Source organism: Harpia harpyja, chromosome 5 (genome assembly GCF_026419915.1).
Source record: "Harpia harpyja isolate bHarHar1 chromosome 5, bHarHar1 primary haplotype, whole genome shotgun sequence".
Taxonomy (NCBI): domain Eukaryota; kingdom Metazoa; phylum Chordata; class Aves; order Accipitriformes; family Accipitridae; genus Harpia; species Harpia harpyja.
Window position 1 is genome coordinate 39,782,951 of NC_068944.1, and position 22,994 is coordinate 39,805,944.

General features: G+C 39.5%; 1 protein-coding gene across 1 annotated transcript; it reads right to left on the reverse strand.

The window, feature by feature from the left end:
- Nucleotides 1-124: 124 nt before the first annotated feature.
- Nucleotides 125-18,327, reverse strand: TTPA (alpha tocopherol transfer protein). The gene is made up of 5 exons (XM_052788268.1): nt 18,053-18,327; nt 9,119-9,272; nt 7,643-7,836; nt 4,954-5,064; nt 125-2,961 (listed from the first exon to the last, which is right to left on the reverse strand). The coding sequence occupies exons 1-5, from the start codon at nt 18,299-18,301 to the stop codon at nt 2,782-2,784; spliced, it is 888 nt and encodes a 295-aa protein (XP_052644228.1). The 5' UTR covers nt 18,302-18,327; the 3' UTR covers nt 125-2,781.
- Between the last annotated feature and the right edge of the window lie 4,667 nt (nt 18,328-22,994).

A 22,994-nucleotide genomic window follows, 5' to 3' on the forward strand; every position in this document is an offset into this window, starting at 1 on the left:
CGGGGCAGCCCCCGCCCGCGGCCTGCGCCCGGCGGCGGGAGGCGGCCTCGGTCCTGCCGAGGCCCCTTCTCGGTCCTCCGGGAACGTGACGCTTGTAGCACTAAACAGTGACAGACGAGGCTCGTTCAACTAGAAAAGGTTTATTAATATAACGGTGTTAATGTGTAAAAAAATTAAAAAACATTGCGCACTACATTGCGCTTATAGTCAGTAGAAAATTGTACCTGCATCATCATTTAACAGCAACTTCCTTTTTTTAGCGGCACTCCTGATATTCTTAGAGAAGAACAATGCGCTTAAGAGATTTTTACTTCTTTGTTCTGATGATTCTGCAGCCCAGAGCTGCCACACCACCACCCTTCGCACCAATATGTCTTCCATTCGTTACGCAAGTGTCCTAACGATCTCCTGTCCCCATTATGAGCAGCAACTGCAATTGTACCTTACGCAGAGTTGCTACCTTCTACATAACATGTAAACATTAACTAATAATTAACATGGCACACACGTTACCATTTAATAATACATTCAGGACATTTCTGAAGACATTTAGGACTTTATATTCATACAGCTGGTGTAGTCCAAATGACGACTAAAAAAAACCACAGCTACGTTTTATCCATGTGCATATACATATGCAATCAAATGAAGTCTCTGCTGCATAAAACAGCAACGATTAGAGATTGGTTTCATAGGAAAAGTTTAAATCTTCCTGTTCACTGAAACACGGTTCATTCCTTTATGCAGTTTACACTCAAGAATTAAAATTGTAGGAGCGTCAGATTAAGACAATAGCTTCAGTTCTCCAGTTTGTAAATGATTTGCAACTTGAGTTACACACTTGAAGAATTGCCAAATGCCTGACTACTTAGTCTATTTTCTTATAAAGAAGAATTAGCACTTCACTGAACTCCTCTATTTACGGAGCTTTTACATTGCAAAATAGTCCAATCTGAGAAAAAGAAAGATACATGAAACATGTGAATATATGAAAATGTATCTGGAAAATGTTTCTTTAACTTTAGGCTCCCTCCCTATCAAAGATACCCTGAAGGAGAAGAATGAAAAATGCACTTGAGGAAATGAGGGAACTGGAAGAAAGGAAAAAAAAAAAAAATCCTTGTCAGTTTTGAAATAATTTTGTGTCTGGCATTGACCTTACCACAGCGGAAGAAACTACAACCAACAAGTACTCTATGGGCCTTTCATAGATGTTCCTCTTGTTAATAAAGAATAGCCTCCAATGGCTTTTGCAATAATGCAGTATTAATGATAATCTAAAATAAGAAATTTCTGATTTAATAGGACAGTCTCATTTCTCTGCCCTAAGCATATATTAATATAACATCCCAATGTCCTAAAGATTCCAGAATAACTGAAGTTAGCATTTCTAGCTACCTGAGGAACAAAGCATTTGTTACGGATTCCTGGAATGCTTAAATAAATAGTGCTTATGCAAAGACCCCCTGGCTTATTACAAAACAGAGTTAAAAATGGGGTAAATGAACTCTAGCAGTTGGTGGACTAACAGATTTTAACAAAAAGCTGAGTGAAAAGTAAAATAATGTTTTAGATTATTAAATACTGGGGATTGCAGGGTGATACTGCTATGTAACGTGAGTGATAGCTTTTACACATGCAGTGGTCATATCTGAATAATGTCCCTTAAAAAAAAAAAAAATCTGTTTTCAATAAGTATAGACAGATTTTTTTTCATTATCCCTACAGAAATAAAGAAGAGGGCTCAAAAGAAATTAAAAATCATTCCTTCCAGTGCCCAACAGAAGACATAGACTGGCAAGTTGCCAATTACTTTTCTGAAAATAAAAAGATTCCCAGCATCTCCTATGCTGAGGTCCAAAGTGACCTACAAGCACCCTTAAACCATACAACAGGCATTTCTGAAGTTCAGATGCCCAAAGGATAATCTACTTCACCCTTCAAAACAAACAGATACTGCAAACAGCTAAGTACTCGACCTCTGTAGCACTCTACAGTAGGAATTGAATTAAAGATGATCATAATCTCAGTCGCTTATTGCTTGTCCATGGACAGTATCTCTTTGAAGAAAGAAAATCAGAATTTTCAAGGTTGTTTTGACACTCTTACCAGTTGCTCCTTCTGATTCATACTGTCCCTTGAAGAATAGGTACATGGCGTTTCCCCTATAGTCCTCTGGAAGATTACTGTATTAATTAGCACAAAAAGGGAAGCTGCACAAGCAGCACAAAGATTAACACAGATGTCTCACTATTGCTGACTAATTTTCAATTTGACACAAACTAACAAACCAGTCTTTTTTCCTGAGAATCAATCCAAAAAGCAGCCTCTTTTTACTCCTTGTAAATTAGCCCTGTAGTCATACTTCCAAAATAAACTAGTCTACCCCATTCATGTTCTGTTCTTTTTTGTATCGTATTATTTTGACAAGCCAAGATACAAGAGCTATGCATAAGGTTCTGGACTGCATCATTACAGATGAGTCATCTCCAAAGACTTAACAGGAGCAGTATCAATCCCTGATATCCAACACAGCATTCAGCTTTTCGTCATACAAGTTAATCAATTACAGTATTGCAAATATGCAGAATTCCTTAATCTCTTCACATGTACATACTGATAGAATCCAGTTAGTATGAAAGTGTAGTCAATATAATACTCAGTGCCCTGCAAAGACATACTGGTTTCATTTACAGGAATTTCAACTTTACATGAAATATTTTGTATTAAACTTATTTCCACTTCCAGTGTTCCAAGAATTGATATAATACTGTAATAAGGTTATTCCTGGGCAACCAGAGAAATGCTCTGAAGATAATCTGCAGATGCCATTATAAAGTCAGTCCATTCCTTGGCCAGCTCTTCCATGGAGACTTCCTCCCCTCCATATTCCTGGGGGAGAATGCTGACCGGGAAATGTTCAGTCAGACTCTGCACGTAGTTATTTCCATGCATATACACCTAAAACAAAACATGAAAAGAATTTACTTGGGTATGAATGCTAGACTACTGAGTGAAAACACACAGCAAAGAAACTTGGGGCAAGAACTGAAGCTACCAGCTTGGTTTGACTAAACAAGTGTACTTGTTCATAATGAGCTCCTTAAATGAAGAAGAAAGTACAACATAATTGAGTTTCCCATGGGTGCTCAAACTCTGTCCTGCTCAATATCTGCAGTTTGACGAAGCATGGACTACAACCCAAGAACTGCATTTTATGCAGCTGCGAGCACAGGAGCCAAAACTAACTACACGCTTCTTCCACACTGGCTTAGCAACACTGATGAGGGTACACGCTACATCCACACAGCTAAAGTGAGCTAAACCATGGGAAGACTGGGGTTTGGTCTTGTCATGACAGCTATCATGCACTTACTTTTCGGTCATTTCCAAGAAAAGAACAGTGTTTGGCTCCTGGTCATTACTATCTGGTCCTGCCACATTTATTTAAAAACAACTTTATGTAGTACGTATGTAGGTTCAGACAGGTGCCAAGAAGGATATTCAAAACAATCTATATCTCAGTCCCTATGTTTCAGTTCCAACTGAAATTAGATCCTGGACTACTCCTCCACTTTAACCCTTGTAATACTGTACTTTTTGTTCTTCTCTTTTTGCTTCATTGCAGCTATTTTGAAGCCTTGTTCATTACTTCCAGTCAGATACTTTTATAGGCCTCTTGTGAACACTTGACAAGAATTTTCTGCAATTATTATTACACAAAGACTACAAGAATATGCACTCCTGTAGTAGTTGGGTGCCTTTTATCTAACACTTCCTCACCAGAAAGTAAAAGAATGAATGAATAGTAATTATTCCTATGAGGGTATGGGGAACTGGCTGAGGTTTTTTTTCAGATCATACCTCTAACTAAGCCAGGAGACAAGCCAATCTGCTTCTATTCCATTCCATGAACTGCGATATCTGGTTTGTTTTCTTTTATGCCTTTACTCTCCATCTACCCTCTTTTCTGTTTTTTGAGTTCTAGCCCAAGGTATTCTGAGCTAGATCAGGTGACAGGGGCTTTTTTCAGAGGTATTAATGTGAGAGAAGTGCCATGGCATCAGGCACTTTTTAATCATCTTTTGAGAGTGAGGGACTGCACAAGGCTGGCAGAAAGAATCTTGCCTCTCTCCCGTAACAAAATACACATGCTACAAAAAGGGGACTGGCAAATAACAGCTCACAGTGACCAGAAAAATCTGGATCTACTGTCCTGGAGTGCCATGGCTACTGCAAATGCAGAAGATCCATGTGCTGAGACAAGGAGGCTTCAGAATGGGAATAACAATAGGCAGGGCTGATTACTTTGTACCTTAGTCCTGCTGTTAACACTTCACAGTACTTCCTTTTGTGCCAGCTGAAACCTCCAATATTCTTCCTATGCTACAATAAACCAGAATTCTTGGCATGCTTTTGCATGCAAATACAAACAAGGTTTTTGGATTTAAAACTGCAGAACAATTTAAAACAATTAAGGAGCTATTTGGAAATAAACTTTCAACTTCAGCCTGACCTATGTTTGATGCATAAATGCCTCTGCAGGTCTTTCAGAACTAAAAAGTTGTCATCTTCTAATTCTGTGCAACTTGGAGCATAACATCACTGTTCAGTGACAATTTCTGTCATTTATAGGCAGAGTGCTGGGAGATCCAGGACCTATGTCTTCCTAGTTCTGCAGAAGAACTGCTGTGTGACCTCAAGCAAATTATTTAACCTCTCTGTGTCACAGTGGTTTTTATCTTTAGAGCGGTGATAACAGCGACCACTTACAACTCTCACATTATCGATAACTGCAAGCACTTTACAATTAGATTCTGGAGGCCTGAATGGCACTAACAGACAAAAATGATTTATGCTCTTCAGTGCTCAGGAGTACCAGATCCTAAGGGAAGTGCTACAGATTGTCATGTAAGAGTTTTGTGGCAGAAAAACATATTTGTGTGCACTCACCCGATCTTTTATTTTTTCAGTGAGAAAAGGCTTAATTAGAGCGAGGACTGGGTGGAAGAATAAAGGCTCATTAATCAAGTGGATGCCTCGAACTTTTAGTGGAAAGGAATCCTGTCAACATACGTGAAAAACAGTGTAAGAAAAAGAAAATATTATTGAAAACATTCTATTGTTAAGGACAAGTCTGTGAAAACTGTCTAGTCCATAGGTTAGAGAATTACTCCTGACCTTGCCAATTCCTGCACTTTGGAGTCTTCTGAATCTACACTGCCCCAACAACACTTAGAAAAATCCTATCTTGCTCCTCCCATTACAAGGAAAAAAAAAAAAAAATCAGTATGAGGGGAGGCTGACTATTAAAAAACCCACCAAACAAACAGACAAAACCCTCATCAATATGCACATAAGCAATGTACACGAAGCTTGTGCTCAGCCTTCCTCAGAGGTATAATTTTTCACAACGGAGATTCTGCTGCTGATTTACCAAAAAGCAATCTAGCCATGTGCTTTCATTGGCAATTCACAGCCTGAAGGATAATATGTAAATATATAAAAATATAAACCACTGAAGCTACTAAATTTAAGTTAAATAAATTGTATTTATAATTTAGAGACAAGCCTTGAAATTACTGGGAATTTGCTCAAGCCAGAAGTTCAGCTTTACAAGATTACTGTTGTAATGAAAATAAAAGTTATATCTGCTATACAGCCTTTATAATATGACATACTTCTACTTGCATTCAAGATTCATTTAGAAGTACCAGACCTTTGAAAGTTAAAAGAAAATATGGCAGTGCTCAAAGACAGCATTACACAATGGGGAAAGTACAGCTTCCATTCATATCCCACCTGATACTACCTCTGCAACCAGAGGTTTTCTGCTTGCAAAAATGGTACTTCTCGCTAACACTTCTCCCCAATAGTATAGTAGCTCTTCTCACATTATTGTTTAATGCACTTTTCTATGGATAAAAAAAACCCCAAACCGCACACATTTCTTAAGTGCAACTCCCTTTAGATTTTAATGTATGATAGAGACCTTAAAACTACCAGATTATCGGTTTACTGCATGTTATTATGTGTTATCATATACTTAAAGTCTACTATCATGTTTTTCACAAAGCAATTCGGTTTTGCCTGGGGTAACAAATTTTTCAAGCTAATGTCACTTACTAATCTTACTATGCTTTCCATTCCTTAGTACATATTTTCTTTCTATTAACTTCTGTTTCTTTATAGAGGATAGTAATTTGCAAGCCACATTTCTTAAGGTAAACATAGGGTTAAAACTAAGGTTCCTTAATTTTTACTTACAAGCATATTGAACAACACTAAGACAATCTCTAGGTGAAATATATGAACCCAGTTATAGTGATGAAAGGAATCTGAAAAAAAATGAGTTAAACTTTTTTCTCTTCTTAGAAAAGAATACTGGAAACACAATAATTTTTTCTGTCTTTTTTCAATAGCTATAATGAACGTCTAGAAGCTTGAAAAGCATGCAACAAATCTGAAATAGGTCAAGATGGAAACATCACGTACAAAGAATTTCCTGGTCTGAGATAATGGACTGAAACCTTTAGACATAATTGCAAATCATAGTCTACTTCCCTTCTGCTCTATTTCAAGGGTAAAAAATTACCAGCAATTTGTTTACTACCTCGGAAATCAACTGAAACACTGTCACTAGTCCTGTTCTCATGAGATCTGGCCCAGGATCGTATGAACATGAAAAGTTCTTATTCTAGATGTGAAAAGTTGGGAATACCTGCTGGTTTCACTGAAGTTTTACAGTAGATATCAAAAAGGAAGAGCAGCTGACATTCTGATGATATTAGTTCAATGACTAAGCTTTGACTGAACCTCAGATATGTACCTTACCAAATCAGAACAAGAGATTATCTTCCTGGCTCATTTCCACATCACAGCCTAGCAGTTTTGTTATTACTGACTTTCAACCTAACTTCTGAAGGAAAATGGGATTATAGGACTACACTGTCAATTCTCTGTCCCATTCTTTTTTTCTTTCATTCTTTTTTTTTCCCCTCTCAAATCCATTGGCAAAGTTCAACCGAATTTGACAGAATAGAACAAGTCTTAAATACAGTAAAGTTCCTACAAGTTTTGTGAAAAATACGAGGTGAGGCAGCAGTGAGTTGCTCATGTTGGGGGGCAAAAGCAAGCAGAACATAAACATTATACATTCTGTTGGTAGCAGATGGAAGATCATGTAGCAACATCCATACTGGTAACAAGTTAGTACTGTCTTGCCCTTAACTACTCTTAGCACATGCTATTTCTCATCTTCTCTGAGTCTCAGGGAAAAAAAACTTTGAATGTTGAGTTAATGCACAAGAGAATGGAAGAGAAGAGATTAAATGGGGTAAGGAACACAAATCCTTACAAATCTGAGCTTCATCTGCTCTTACACTCATGAAATTTTTGTGTCGTAACAGGCTGGTGGAGTTCTTATAAAACATCAGAGGTTAAAGGGCATTTAGTGCTATACAAGAACATACTTTAAGTCAAAACAAGCACAACCTATGACTTAATGGATTTAAGATTTTGTTCTTTAAAACTGCATAGACTCTAAGAAGGACTACGGAAGGAAAATTTACTATAGCTTAGAACAGATGAAAAATTGGGAGTTATAACAATGAAGCAGCATAAAGCAGTATGTCATACTTACTGTGAGAACACCAGCAATTTTCTTGGCCACTGCTGGACTGATTTGAAATGCATGAGCAAATCGCCACCCTTGAAGATCAAAGATAGCCTTGACTCCGTTCCGCTGAGTCTCAATCTCCTTTACAATGAGTTCAGATGTGATGAGACTTACACGAAACACATCGTATGCTGTAAATAACTTGGGATCCCATTGTCCTGAAGAGTAAATAAATTTATTTGTGCATTACCACAAGAATACCACATACACCTGTACTTTTGTCTGCTACTGCTTCTAATGTCCTTCTCAGGAACAAGAAGTAACCAGCAGTATCAAAGATCCTGAAATAAACCAATTTGCCAGTACAGAAGTTATTTTGTGTGCCTGTTCTGTCACTCATCTTTTACACTCTTTTTGTAGATGGTACCACCTAATGGTAGATGGTTGTAGATGCCACCTAATGTAGTATGTCCAACCTATGTCCATAGCCTCCAGTACAAGGTTTTGACAGGAACAGCTTAATTCACTAACAGTCATGCTAGCAGAAACTACACATCACCAATCCAATCAATTCATATAATTTTTCTTCAATATAGTAATTCTGCCAAGATTCAGTGAATCTCACTTGTTTTTCTGAGGCCTGAGCAAGGAATTGCACGGGATGAGCCTTAACCCTAGATGAAAGCTTCAGAAAGCACAACTTTCTACTAGATCAACCGATAATAAAACAGTTCTTTGAAAGTTGGTAAAAATAATGTCTCTGTCCAAAACAAGCACAAAGAAATATGGTAACACATGATCATTTAACTACATCTTTTTTTAAAAGACTTTTGGCAGTGCATCAAACAAATCAAGGATCTTCAGAGTCGTGTTAGATAGGGCTCTTTGGCTACGTGTGAACAGTGAAAACCCAGAGAACCTCTCATCCATATCTAAACCAAACATTGGTATGTGACTAGGTGTACACATTTTTTTCTGTTCTCTCTCCCTGCTCTGTGCTGCATCTGCACAAGTACCAGAGTCGTAGCACAGCTTTGAAAATTTGCATGGAAACAAATAATTGTTGGGACACTCACACCCAAATAACCACATATTCTTACAAGTTTTAGGCTTTTAAGCTTAAGACTTCTTTTGATGCAGACAAGAATTCCACTAAAAAGGCAATAAGTTCTTCATAAAGGATTGTACAGCTTTAGCCATACCGGTATATAAGTCAAATCATGTAACTGTTACAGCTCAATAAACTCACTTTTATATTAATGTAAAGGTATTTCTGACAGGGAACATAAATATGTTACCTTTCTAGTTAAGACATTCTGATATTATCTAATTTTATCAACCCCTGGTGTTGCATTCATAAAATACTTCTATTTTGCTGCTGAAATTATGATAATTAAAAAAACCCCACAAAACAAAACAACAAAAAACCCCCCAAACCAAAACAAAAACATCAATGCCACAGTCAGGCGTGAAACAGGTCCAAGGAATTTTGTCACTCACCAATTCTGTATATTAGAACTTTGCTTCCATGTGGGTCCCTTGATCTCAGGACTCCATGATAGCCAGCATGCAAAAGACCAAGAATAGAAGATGGTTGTAAATCTGCACTTATTTCTGGGCATTCAATTCTCCACTTCTGGTAATTCTTCAATAACTGGAAAAAATAAATGTGGATGTCAGGTAAGCATCAGGTATTACATGAAGAGCACAGTTAAAAATAAGTTTTCAACATGTGGTTACAGTCAGAGGTTTAATTAATTAAATTAGCTATCATTTCATTGTGTATTTTAAGCAAATCACTCCTAGAAGCGGAAGGTTGCTATACTGTATCAAGTAAGTGAGTTACAATGAATTAAATTCTGTCAAATTGTTAATGGACTGCAGTTGTCATTTTGTATCAGAAGAGAAAATTGGAGTGTGTAGAAAAAGCCTGTAGTTTCTATGTCAAATACATCTAAACCCCAGTTTTCTTATTCAGGTTACATTTAGGGTTATTCAGTCTGATACTGCATCAGATTCATTCAGGTTTTGTTGAATTTACACATGCAAAATTTTACAGAGGAACATTCCGATTTACCCACCCATCCTCCCCCTCCACAAAGTATGGGCCCATTTTGTACACACAGTCATTAATAATTTTCGTTTACTATTTGAAAAAGACATGATCATCAGCATGTCCGAAGAATATTTTCGAAGTCCCTCCTACCCCTCTGAAATGGCAGAATATAACAATGTAGTGGGTCCGTTACCCATTAGACAATTTCCCTCCTCCAGTGTGGAAATAACGAGAACCTGTTCTGCTAAAACAGAGATCCTGTCCGTTATCAGGGACACGATCACCCTGGTTCCTAAGGCTGGAAGGCAGCATCATAAACTAGTATGGCTAAGGCACAGGAAGGGCCGTGTGTTGAAAGACTATGGCCTAACTGTAAGGAAGAGTTAATTAAAGGTGTTCTTTTCTGAGGTAACATCTATGTAGAGGACTTACAGGTGATACTGTGAAAGGTCATCTTAGAGATGGATCGCGAAAAATTAAGTTGGTGATGCAGTAGTTCTAATTTCCAAGTCTAATTACTTTTTCTCCTTTAATATTAACTAAGTGGTGGTGGAGAAAATGAACTACTATGCTCTGCAACTAAAATTGATTTAAGACATTTTGCATAGGTAAGCGGGAAGCTGTGCAAGACTACCTTCTAAAGAGCTTCCTCTCAATTCATCAACTAAATTCTGCCTCTGCTGTATCACCCATGCTAATTCTCTAGCACTGAGTTTGAAGGGTAGAGGGAGAGCTCTGGCAAGTAATTTAGATTTGGTATTACAATTTCCTAAATAGTGACAGTTTAGACTTCTAACCTGAGACCTTCAAAGGAGCTAAGAGAATCAGAATTTTTCAATATCTTGTTTCCAACAAAGTGAAATGTAGGTTTAAATCTTAAAGGTAGAACACACAGGCTAGCCTTTCAAATTATTACTATATTTCATCAAACAGGAAATAACCATCTGATCCTCAGCACAGTTTCACAAATTAAACATGGTCACTACAATGAAAGCATCGACCAACAGTCTTTTACTTCTGATAATCTGTATTAACAGAAATTAATTTTTATTAATTTCTCAATTACTCCACATTTCACAACAGAGGCATTAGAGTTAAAAGAACTGACAACTCCAACTAATAAAACATAAACTTAAATAGATACAGGAAATTTGTAATTTATGCAAGAATCATTTCTTCACCATCTTCATAGAAAGAATGGGCAGAAGGAACCTCAGTGGATACTGAATTCATCCTTTGGAACTATCACAGCATCAGCTATGCTGATGCTTACCTACAAACTCTTAAGAGTGGAACCTGAGACTCACCCATATCATGCTTATGTTAGATAATTGGTCTTATTTCTTACCCTTCCCTCTACTTTCAAGTTTCTTGTATCATTTTACATAAAACATACACTTTTTCTTCAGCTTAAGGCTTTTCTTCTCAGATTAAGGTCTTGAATTATTTTGAAGGTGTCACGAGGAAACTGTTTATAAGGCACTACAGTTTGTCAGCAGAATTTACTTACAAATACATGGTATACTGATCAGAAATTGTCTATATCCTTCATGGAAAGAGCACCTATAAATATGTATTTATGGGTACAAAAATTGAAAAGTTCATCTGCCACACTGGAATCCCATTTGATTTGGTAATGAGGAAGTTGGTAAAAGCCTCATCCTAAATCATACACCATAGAAACAAACATTTATCCATTAGGAGAATTTTACTAGAAGCCTTTTGACTGCATTAAATTGGTTTGTCTATGACAACTTAAAACCAAACAAATAAAAAAAGGGGGGGGTGGGGTGACGTAGGGAAAATAAGTTAATTTGTGGAATAGAAATTCACTATGATTTCAAAAATAGTCCTGATTAGGTACTCTGATTATCTCACTCTGTTAGTACTTGACTCTCTACAAAGGGCACTGTTTGAGCAATCCTAACTGCTTTGTGCCAACCAGACAGCACTGTCAACATATTATGTTCTTTTCCTCGGTCTTTCCAATACAAACACTTAAACAGCAGCAAAATACAAAACCACCCTCAAAACAACTATGCAACCATCTCTAGCTTTATCATTTCTCGCTTTGCTTCTAAAATCTGTTGTACCACAACTTAATGAACCTAACTAACAAATACATAAATATTTTAAACAGCTCTTTGAAAAGCTGCCTGCCAAAACCAAGATGAGAATAAAAATGATACATTCATTCAATCCCCTAAATAATCCTATCCTGTCAGTATAGCTAGTTTCTTATTTTCATGAGTATTTACATTTTCCAAGTTGGAAATTGCAAAGGTTTAAGTTCTGGACCTTGGGAGAAAGGAAATGGTATTCACAACTTGTGACATACTCAAGATCCTTAGGAAAGACGTGATTTACCTAACTGGTGAGTCCATAAAGGAGTAAGTACGTGGTTGGAATACTTCTGACACCTTCCATGACATGGGCAAGTTGGTACACCTTTTTACATAGACACATAACATGGCTAAGCTCCAAATGTACTTCTCTTGGCCAGAAAACCACGAATGCTGAAGAGTTCTCAGATTTTGAAAACCATCTGATCTAATCAGCTGAAATAATTTACAGCGGAAGTAAAGGTTAGCATTAGATAATCTTCCATAGCATCTATAGCTAGTTTGGGGACATTTTCTGTAAATTTTTACTTATGGAAACAATCCCTTTCCTAGGAGCTGGACATACTCAAGTCAGACAGAGCTACTTACATGAGTAATCCTCAAACATATAGAAGAATTAAAAAACTACCAGTGGGTACTTACCATTTTACTTTATTTTGAAAATTTCTAGTTTAACATTGTTTAAACACAGAAATTCACATAGAATATTAGAAAAACATGAAAAACTTTTTTTTCAATAAAGACAGCAAGGAGAAACATAAATATTACATATAATAAAGTCTGGAGGTAGACAATGAAGTAACCTAACATCAGGAAAAACAGGAGCATTCATTACCTTGTATAAAAAATAGCTCATGCACTTTGAACACAAGAAAACATCTCAATGTATAATTATCTGTGTTTACAAACTGAATAACCTAGTTAGCATCTGCTCAGTGTCTGAAAATAGATGCAAGTTAACTTGATAAATAGGAAAAGCTGGATGAAAACCTCCAGTGTCTGGAGTTAAGCATTAGTTAAAAGGGTTTTTTCCTGAGGTCTGTTGGGGACAGTTCCAGATTTCTGAACATCAAAAATGATGAAGTTACTGATTAATCCATGATTCATGTGCTACAAAACAAAAAAAAGTGAACTTAGTACTTTACTTAGAATTAAAAGAACTAAACACACCATGCTTCTTACAGAAACCAATGTATTTGTATATGTAAATTAATTATGTTTTTTCTTTATTAATAACAATTTATTCACATTAACAAGGATGCTAGACAGAATTAGGCCTCTACTGTGTCAGCAGTTGTACGAACTCGCGTGATGTTTAGGGAGAAAAAAAGTTTTCTATTGGCAATCTTTGATGGAGAAACCAACAGCTCAAACTTTAGAGTATAAGCACACACACACATATGTATATACACACACCTTTATGCACATATATATGTATTTTTTATATATGTGTATATAGCAACACACAGAATTTAAACATATGGTATACACAAAGAATTTAAAATATTTTTATAGAGGCATAGAACTTTCCCAATTCCATATGCATTACCCTCTTTGCCACTTGGGAAAAGACTGGCACATGCGTAATTTGAAACATTTGGCTCAGCACAAAGGGAAGACTGGCTGACTGATTTGTGTTTCCTCAACAGCCAGGCCAGAGAGCCTAATAGGGGCTCTTCCATCCTTTTTGAGGAATCCCTCTGTATTGATGGAAGTTACTGCCAAGTAACTGATTTAAACTTGGTATTTGTATTTGAATGATGTGAAGATGCTCAGAGATAATGCCTGAGACTCAGCAATATGTTTGACACTAGAGAAAACAATCCTTCTCGTACATCATAGTTATTCTAAGCAACTTATTTGCGGTACAACATACTAGGAAGTCTTAATTCCGCCTTAAGTCAAATGCAGAGCAAAGACAAAGTCTGGCTATATACCTTTGTATCAACCAGAAGTCCTGAAAGTATCCTAGATATTTAGACAGTTTTGAGTGCCATAAAAGCAATGCTTACAAAATTCTAAGTGGTATGTTATGAAAACATCTCTTGGCATAGAGTTTCAATGTTGCATTTTTAGTGAACTTAAAGATTTTCATTCTTTTCACCAGAGTATAATCTATTTCAAGTACAAAAAGACAGTATCCCCAAGTCAATAAGAATTAGCCTTATACAAGAGTTGTGGGATGCAAAAAGATTTATGGAGGAAAGGAGATGCTAGTTCTCCAGATTTCACATATCACTACTGAATCTGGGTGACAGTAGTTTTGATCACAATGAAGTCAAACATACATACATAGCTGGTACATTAAAAAAGGGATATATAAACCCATTGCTTTAGCAGAATTAATGAAGACCCGTAACCCCGCTTCTCAGTTTACAGCATATATAGTAGGTAGGTGGATCTGTACAAATTAATGAGCAAAGAACATGCTTGGCTCAGGTATGAATTTATATCCAGACTGAAATCTTTTGCAGCATTATCATTTCATCCATACCTGTATCTCTAACAGGGATTACAAAGGCACAAGAGATGCTGTAATGATATAACACTGTTCCTTCCGAGCGTGAATTTTGGTAGGTAGGTGTCCTGGTTTCAGCTGGGATAGATTTAATTGTCTTCCTAGTAGCTGGTACAGTGCTATGTTTTGGGTTCAGTATGAGAAGAATGTTGATAACACACTGATGTTTTCAGTTGTTGCTAAAAGTAGTGTTTAGTCTAAAGTCAAGGATTTTTCAGCTTCTCATGCCCAGCCAACAAGAAGGCTGGAGGGGCACAAGAAGTTGGCATAGGACACAGCCAGGGCAGCTGACCCAAAGTGGCCAAAGGGGTATTCCATACCATGTGACGTCATGCCTAGTATATAAACTGGGGGGAGTGGGGGTGGGGGGATCGCTGCTCAGGAACTAACTGGGTGTCGGTTGGCAGGTGGTGAGCAATTGCATTATGCACCACTTGTATATTCCAATCCTTTTATTATTACTATTGTAATTTTATTAGCATTACCATTATCATTATTAGTTTCTTCTTTTCTGTTCTATTAAACTGTTCTTATCTCAACCCACGAGTTTACTTTTTTCTTCCCGATTCCCGTCCACATCCCCCTGGGCGGGGGAGTGAGTGAGCGGCTGTGTGGTACTTAGTTGCTGGCTGGGGTTAAACCACAACAGTAGGGGAGTATTACCTAGAAGTCTCATGGGACAAGAAAATTTCTTATTTACGTATGGAAGGTTTGTTGTGGTGTTTGACAGTCATTGTTAGCCTGTATCAAAGGACTTTGTGTTCATTCCTAGACACAAATCTCTGCCAGTATTTCATGTAGCCTGACTTAACACTTTCTTACCAACAACCTTCATGCATTTGAAAACCTTTCGTGGAAGCTATCTGCTTAACTTCATCTCTTCTTCTGGAGCTTGTACTTAAGCGGTTCGGGTTCACGCATACATCTCCAACCACTTTCTAAGATAAGGCATTGGGCCAAGACTAATCCTTCCTGTGATTCAAAATGCAGAAGACGAATTCTCTTCTAACTTGAGAATAGTCTGGTACTGAGCTTAATTGAATAATCATTGGCTTTAGAAAATACAGACAGTTCTAGCTCTTCTTCAAGTTCTTCAATTCCAGCTCCCTGTTTCAGTGGTGGATTTCCTTCTAGCATGACATATATCGATAAATCAGTACTTGAAAGCAAGTTTGGAATTGCCAGTAGAAAAGTGTAAAAGATTGCTGTTGGAATGAGGCATCATAAAGGATTCACAAACAGAATGTCTTGCCACAATCTACCCGAATATTCTTTTCTGAAGCATTTCCAAATGTTGATAAACTGAAATCAGATAAATCTGTGTCAAATATTAACCAGGGATGCATCAATACACAGTCTGGTCAGTTGCCAGGCTCTTGATTCGTATTTAAGGCTAAGTATAAGCCCATACTAAGAAAGATGCTTGACAAGAGCTTGAAGACCTCCAGTTATAAACATTGACTGAGCCACAAACTTTGATTACGCCTTAGCTGCTCTGCAAGTATTATGCAGTAGTACACAGGAGCCCAGTGGGCAAAAAGGGACCGTATCAGCCTGAACTCCAATCTGAAAGGCAACATCAAACCAGGAGAGGAGGGAGCAGCCACTGTCTGGACTGATGGCAGGAGGGCTCTGTCTAGGATGAATTATTAACATAACTTCTGCATGAGGTCAGACTTGGGTTAGATGAACATACATCTTATGACCACCACAGATTTTTGCACAATAATTCTCTTGGGCTTTAATATAGCAACTGCAGATAAACACATTCCTCAAAAAAAAGTACTTATTTTCTTCTTCCCATGCTATAAGAGAAGTAACCTAGAAATCAGCGTCAGCTGGTATGTGGAAGATTAAGTACAAGTAGCTACAGCATTGGGAGACTTGAAATTCTAGATGGAAAGATTAAATACAGGTGGTTTTTGAACATCAGAATCTCTTAGTTCAAAGAAGGGTCCAAACAAGAAATTTGGAAACTTAGAAGCCTGTAGAGACTCAGAAATTCTGAAAAGATTCTAAAAAGACTTAGCTTTTCCAAAATAGGTCCCCAGCCCTAGAGGGCCAAATCTCAAGAAGAATATAAGAAATTTGTTACTTCTTAGACTCCATCTCTAAACCTAGCTTTTATTCCTCACTCTTGAAGATTAGTTCTACCTACAAGACATCTCACAATTAATCACAAGAAAGCGCAGAAACATATGGGCCAAATTCTGAAGTGCCACTGTCCTGTCTACGGGATTATCAGTAACAACCAATTGCAATGCAATTAGGAATGCATATTTAGGAGCACATATTGTCTTCATTAAGCCCTACTTTTTGGAACCAAGGAATACAGGAAAACAAAATGGCTTTTGTTGGAAAAGCAAAAAAAGGCACAGTTCTACAATTGTTAGCACATGTCCAATATAAACAGTCTTATGAACTTCAGGCAAAAGTAAGATCCGTAAATATCCAAAGGAATCTGGCTTGACTTGCTGCTACCTCTGCTGAGGAGGAAAGGTTTAAACCTATGTTGCAAGTCTTATGAACCAAATGAAAACAACACAAAATACCATTTTTAAAGCTATTTGTGATTAAGGGCTTAATTTAATTTGTCACATTCTTGTTTAGCTACCCTGATCCTGCAATATATCCATATGCAAACAATCTTCTCTTATGGTAAGTAAACTTGGAAAATCTACAGTGCAGAGAAGTCAGAAACTAAAAGGTGAGGTCTGTTGGGCAATGCTGTGTCATCAGCATCAAATTCCACTAAAACACAGTTTCCAGTTAGGACAAGTGAATGAACGCTTTTGCCCTGGGAAGATTTGGAAATACTTTCTGTTCAGAAGGGTTAGTGGTTGTCAATCTTTCTGAAACAAAAGAAACAACTGATAACAATTTGTACTTTTCGGTATTGAAAAAACGCACACGCTGTCTGTAAGGCAAAGAGCCATACAAACAGCCAGGAAAGTACCAAAACTCTGACCAAAGACTGAAAGGAGTGTTGTAAATGACTAAACTCCAAGAAGTTTTTACTCATAGCTTTATGTTAGAGTAATTCTGAATCTGTAGGGAAACTAGTATCACTACTAGTAGCTAGCAATCTGAGCCTGATAAGCATGATAAGGCTGTCCTTTAAAGGACACCGTTTCCTGATGGGAGTTGTGACCTTACCACACTTACCGTAACCTCCACCTTACGTGACTGTACCGCCCTTACCGCAACCTTTCTGTTACCTCACCGAGGCTGCACAAAGCCAGCCACAATACCGTACGTTTATACGGCGCCACGCTGAAGACACGCGTGACAAGCCGTTAGTGACACCCTGAAACTCGCCACTCGGCCTGGGCCGACCCAACCAGCGCGGCTCGCCCACCCGCCGCCCGCAGCCCCAGGCTCCGTCCGCCCCCAGCAGTAACCCCCCGCCTCCTTCTCGATCCCCCGACCCACCCGCCACCCTCGTGCCTCGGCATCCCCCATGGGCCGGCGGCGACCCCCCCCCCCCGCGGAGGCGGCGAGACCCCCCGGAGGCTGCGGGGCCGCGGGGTGCGAGGCCCGGTGGGCCTGCGGGACCCCGCCCCGCCAGCGGGCGGCTGGGACGCCCCCGGGCCGGGTCCGGCTGTCCGACAGCAGCCGCGGGGGCTCCCCACGCAAAGGGAGCGGCGGCCGCCGCCCCCTCCTCCCCCTCCCCTCCCCTCCCTCGGCAGACGGCGGGGGGCCGCCGGCGGCGCCCGCTCCCCCCCGGCCCTCCTTACCCTCCAGGCCAGCTCCAGGTGGAAGTCTCGGGCGCGCAGGAACCTCACCAGGAAGGAGTCGGCGAGGGGCTGCGTCCAGCGCTGGCCCGGCTCTGCCTCCGCCCGCCGCCGCAGCTCGGCGACGGCGCTGCGCACCCGCGGCGAGTGGTCGGGAAGGTCATTGAGGCGCCCCGCGCCCGGCGGGCCCTGCGACATCCCGCCGCCGGCCGGCTCTGAGGCGACGGCCGCGCTCGGCCCCGCCGGTCCCATTGGAAACGGAGCCGCGGCGGAGCCCTGCCGGGCTGCCTCCGCCCCTGGCGGGGCTTAACCCCTGAGCACCCTCCCGGAACGGAGGGGAAAGGGGAGGAGGCAGGTGTGCCGCGTCCTCAGCCGACCCGGCTGCGACGGTTGATCGTTGGGGGTGGTTTCTTCACTTTTACGGACCTGACCAGTTTTTAGAATTTTACGCTTTATGCCCATCTCTCGCTTTTTCGCTTGCAGCTCCGAAAAGGGGCTGCACCTGCTCCTGCTCCTGCTCGGGGGCGGGCGGGGGCAGGGGGTGCCCGCACTGCCCGCCGCAGGCTGGTCATCCCGGACCCCTGAAAACCGCTAAGGGTGGTTCGCCTTTTAGGCGAATCCATCTTCAGATTTTAAATGGCGAAAAGCTGAAACCTCATTGCAGCTGGGAACTGCTGTGCAAAGGAGAGATGGGCGTTGGTGGAAAACTGCCTTGGAGAACCTGATCATTAAGGCGAATATGCAGTAATAGAAATACATCCACTCTGCCTGGAGAAAGGATGCTGAAATCGAATTCAGCTCTAGTCCAACTTTGCTGCCCAGCAGCGAGTTCAATTATTGAAGGGGAAGAGTTCTATTATATTATAACCCTTTCCTTTTATTAGGTTTCCTTTGAGGTCTCTCTGGCCTACTTAGGCTAAAAGCCATACTTCATTTAACATAAAATTTATAAGGCATTCTTAGGCCTATTAAAAGGTTTATAAAACTTTGTTCCAGACTATCTTCCCCTTCTCTGGCTTCCTACATGTACGCTTAATACTTACTTACTTTTTGATCGGCATTTTGGTCATATCTAGCCACGTCTTGGACTTTTACATGCTGCTGAAATGTCTACAGGTGTCCCCCTTAGTTTTCCGAATGTAAAAAAAAAATCTGCCTAACTAAATGCAGATAGGTAAAGAGTGGGAGAACTGTGAATAATCTTGCCAAAAAAAGAGGTTAAAGCAGGAACTCAAGGGACTGAACAGGAAAGATAAGCTTGCAGGGGCAAGCAAAGGATAAAAATTGGGAAACAGGTGGGTGTAGCGGTCAAGAGTATATGGAGATGGACATGTAGAATGGCAGGGAGGTGTGAGGAAGTATCGACCTGCCCTAGATCAAGAAGAAAAAGCAAGCTGGAAATAGAAGAAACAAAGAGAACAGAATGTGGAGAGGGCAGTAACAACCTTTTGTTTCTGTACAGAGCTGGACAGAGCCTCCATGGGAAAAATGGCATGTAAACGTGTAACCCAGCCACGGGTGGCAGGACAAACACAATGGGATATCACGGCAAGGTCATACAGTGTTTTTAAACACCGCTTCCTAATTTTTGAGCACTTAGTTTTGCTATCTCAGTATTCTTATAGCTTAGGGGTTTGTCTGTAAAAACAAAAAGGGTGAGAAAATACAGATACTTTTTGTTACACCTTTCAGCTGAGCAACTTGCAGCTTTTAACTAGCTTTTCTACAAAATTCGGATTGCTACTTTGGCTTCATATTTGACCAAAGTTAGTTTTACTAGCAGTTTCAGTGATTTCCCTCAAGACTGAGTTACAAAAATATCTGTAAATTTAAGGTTTCTATTAAAAATTCCACGAGGGAGACTGTATTTGTAACACTTATGAGAGCTCCTACCTCTGTCAGTGAAGATGTGATATCATCAGGGCTTCGTACAGAGGAGCCAACATGTTGAATACTTGACCCTTCACCAGAGCAATTAAGACCTGTTGCAAGATGAGGCTTGTACGTAAAGTTTTTGTTTTCTTTAATTACATCTGGAAAAGAGCTCAAGTACCTGAAAGCTCTGTCTAAATAAAATATGCCTGTTTGTTTGTAAACTTTGCCTTTTTTGTGTCCTTGGACCATGATGATTACTGCTACAACAAAGACTTGAAATTGTGGCAATATCTCTTAGATGTTCCCTTTTGGTGTGTTCCTGTGCCAAACAGACTTTTCCCAGGTAGCTGGAATTTGCACTCTTTCAGCAGAAGCTTTACATCTGTGTAAAACCCACAGCATACTTTAACAGGTCTTCTGTGGCAAGTGTTCAAGAGTTGTGTAGGCAACTGTCTTAGATTGACTGTAAAATATACATGTACCTGTGCTCCTTTCTTTTACAGGACACTACAAAAATCATAAAAAGTTTTTGAGTTTCAACCCTACAGTAGCAGTTGTATGTTCTTTCTGTGAATCATATGGATAAATAGAAGGACCTTGTCTTTCACGCACACGCATTTAAGTAGCATTAGTACACAAATTTCAATAGGATCAAGATTAGAAGTTTAACTTTCATAGATGCTGAACACTTAATTTCAGTCACTGAGGATAGCAGGTAGTCAGCATCTCTGTACATTAAGTTCTAGTTAAGAAGTTGCTTAAACTTGTGCAGAGAAAGCCATCATGGAATGTTTAATTTTAAGGTCTTTGATTTTTTATTAAGAATTCACACATTTCAAAAGTGTAAATGCAGAGGTATGAGTCAGGAAATCAAGACAATAATTGGGAGAGTTGCTTTACAGGGTGCCAGATGGCTTGCTCTTTCCTCTTGCCTTTCTCCTCAAAGAAGCATACACCAGCTAAAACAAAATAACCCTACTCTACCAAAAAAATCTAAGTCCAAATATTTATTCTTCAAGCCTATCACATATTCCAGCATGGATAGGCATTTGGGAAGAATTATGTTACCATTTATTAACTAGAGAGACATGAAATTGCATGTCACATGGAAAAAAATATTATTTATCACTCTGATATTTATTATGTACAAGTAAAAAAAAATAGTCCTGTACAAGAAAGTAGACTCCTGTACAAATGCAAGCTTCCAGTGAAATCCAGAGCAGACAGTGAAATCAGTGGGAACCCCAGTTTGTCATGGGAGCCTGTTCATATAAAGTACTTTGGAATATTACTGTGGAAGAAAGAAATCTTTCAAGCTAAGCAAAATTGAATTGAGAACCTATTACTGTGTCTGAAGGCTGACCATTTTGTACAGCAAAAAAAAGTGTATAATAGTTGTCATTCTTCTCTGAATCAATATTGTGGGAATGCCTCAGCATAGCAGTGCTGGAGATGTCAGCCCTTCAATGCAACTGAAACCCTAAGGTGTAACAGGTCTAGTTGTTGCAGTAAATTCTTTCTGATTTTCGTCTGAATTTCTCCATGATCCATCCTTCTTGTTGTCTGTCTACTCACTGGTGCTGATAGCATTGCTCAAAACTTTGGCAAACCTTTACCTATTGTACTAGGCCTAAAAGCTTACAATATACTGTCTAGCAGGGTTGGTTGGTGACTCAGTAACTTAGCAATAGCCTTTAAAAGTCTTACTCTATAATATAATTCAGCAATCTCAGCAGACAGTTGATGGTAGGTACATGGCAGAGAACTTGTCTTTCATTTTACAGCACAATAGATTATTTGCAAAACCATCTTGGTGTAAAAATAAAGTTAAAAAAAAAAAAAAGTGTAGTATAAGCACAGCCTGAGCTTCTACTTAAATTAAATCTAGTTTATTCTGCTCTGTAAGACACTGCAATCCCTGGTGTGTGAAGAGATGATGAAAAACATTCATGATCAGGAACTGGCAGGGTAACTCAAGGACTGAGTGAGTGATGAAGGGGAAAGACTTTGATCCTGCTGTTTTGCTGTAGCAAGAGTATGAATCATCTGCACCAAACCATTTGCAGAACTGATGGTTTATTTACTGCCAGATTTACGGGCATCCCCTCAAAGTCTGGGCACGTCATGGAAGCAATAAGGGCTAGCTAGACCCAGCCCTGTCACGTGGCTGGGAGAATATGCATTGCACTATATATGTTTAAAGAGAAGAAAGACTTGTGTACCTTCCTTAACCCTCATCTCTTCCTCCTTTCAAATAAATCTGTGCCCATACGTATGGGGAAGGATTTACCGATCGGCTGTACATTTAATTAAAGACTTCAGGCCGTAATTTCACCTTTCACAGGTTTCCACCTATCACTCATTTTTAGTTGAAATTTAACTAACTAATTTCATGGGGTTTTCATTTAAGAGCTTCTGTAAACTGGTAGTGAGGAGAAGCCAAAAAAAACCAAACCAGCAAACACAACAGCTCTTCAGCAAATGTCTCGTTATTCCCTGCATCTGTGTGTTTCACAACTTCTGTCTGTGACCATGTGTTTGGTCTGGCTGGCTGTAGTGTCCCTCCCTGGGACCTCTGCTCACAATTTTTTGCTGCTTTTGCAGCTTGTCAACATTTCCACTGTATAAGCACACAAGTGATAAAAGATGCTAACTCAGGTTGCTGGGGCTGACAGCCACTGAAAAGCTGTGAGCAAAATCAACAAGCAGAATCGATAGGGTGAATATTTGTGCATTCACATGCCTTGTCTTTCCTGCATGCATTCCAGCATATGGTTACTGCCTGCAATATAGCTGCAGCAGCAGCGGTCTATGGGTTATGATTTGCTGTAGCAAGTTCCCCTTTCCTTTACCTTTAATGCCAATTACTCAATCAAAGCATGTTGTTTCAAAGTGTAGTTCTCGGCTGCCTTGTACTGAACTTCATTGGACTCTGCAGCTACTTCATCCTGTCAACTTTTTAGTCCTGTTTGTGGTATGCAGCAGGATATGCAGGGTACTAAATACAAGCCCTGACACAGAAGCAGTATCCAGTGCCCTGATTTAACAAATTTTTGCCTGCAAAGATGAC

Coding starts and splice junctions, on each gene's coding strand:
- TTPA (XM_052788268.1), bottom strand. CDS start 18,301: ATGGGACCGGCGGGGCCGAGCGCGGCCGTCGCCTCAGAGCCGGCCGGC. Junction 9,273..18,052: donor ACCTGGAGCTGGCCTGGAGG/GTAAGGAGGGCC, acceptor TATTTTTTCCAG/TTATTGAAGAATTACCAGAA. Junction 5,065..7,642: donor AAATTGCTGGTGTTCTCACA/GTAAGTATGACA, acceptor GTATGTTGACAG/GATTCCTTTCCACTAAAAGT.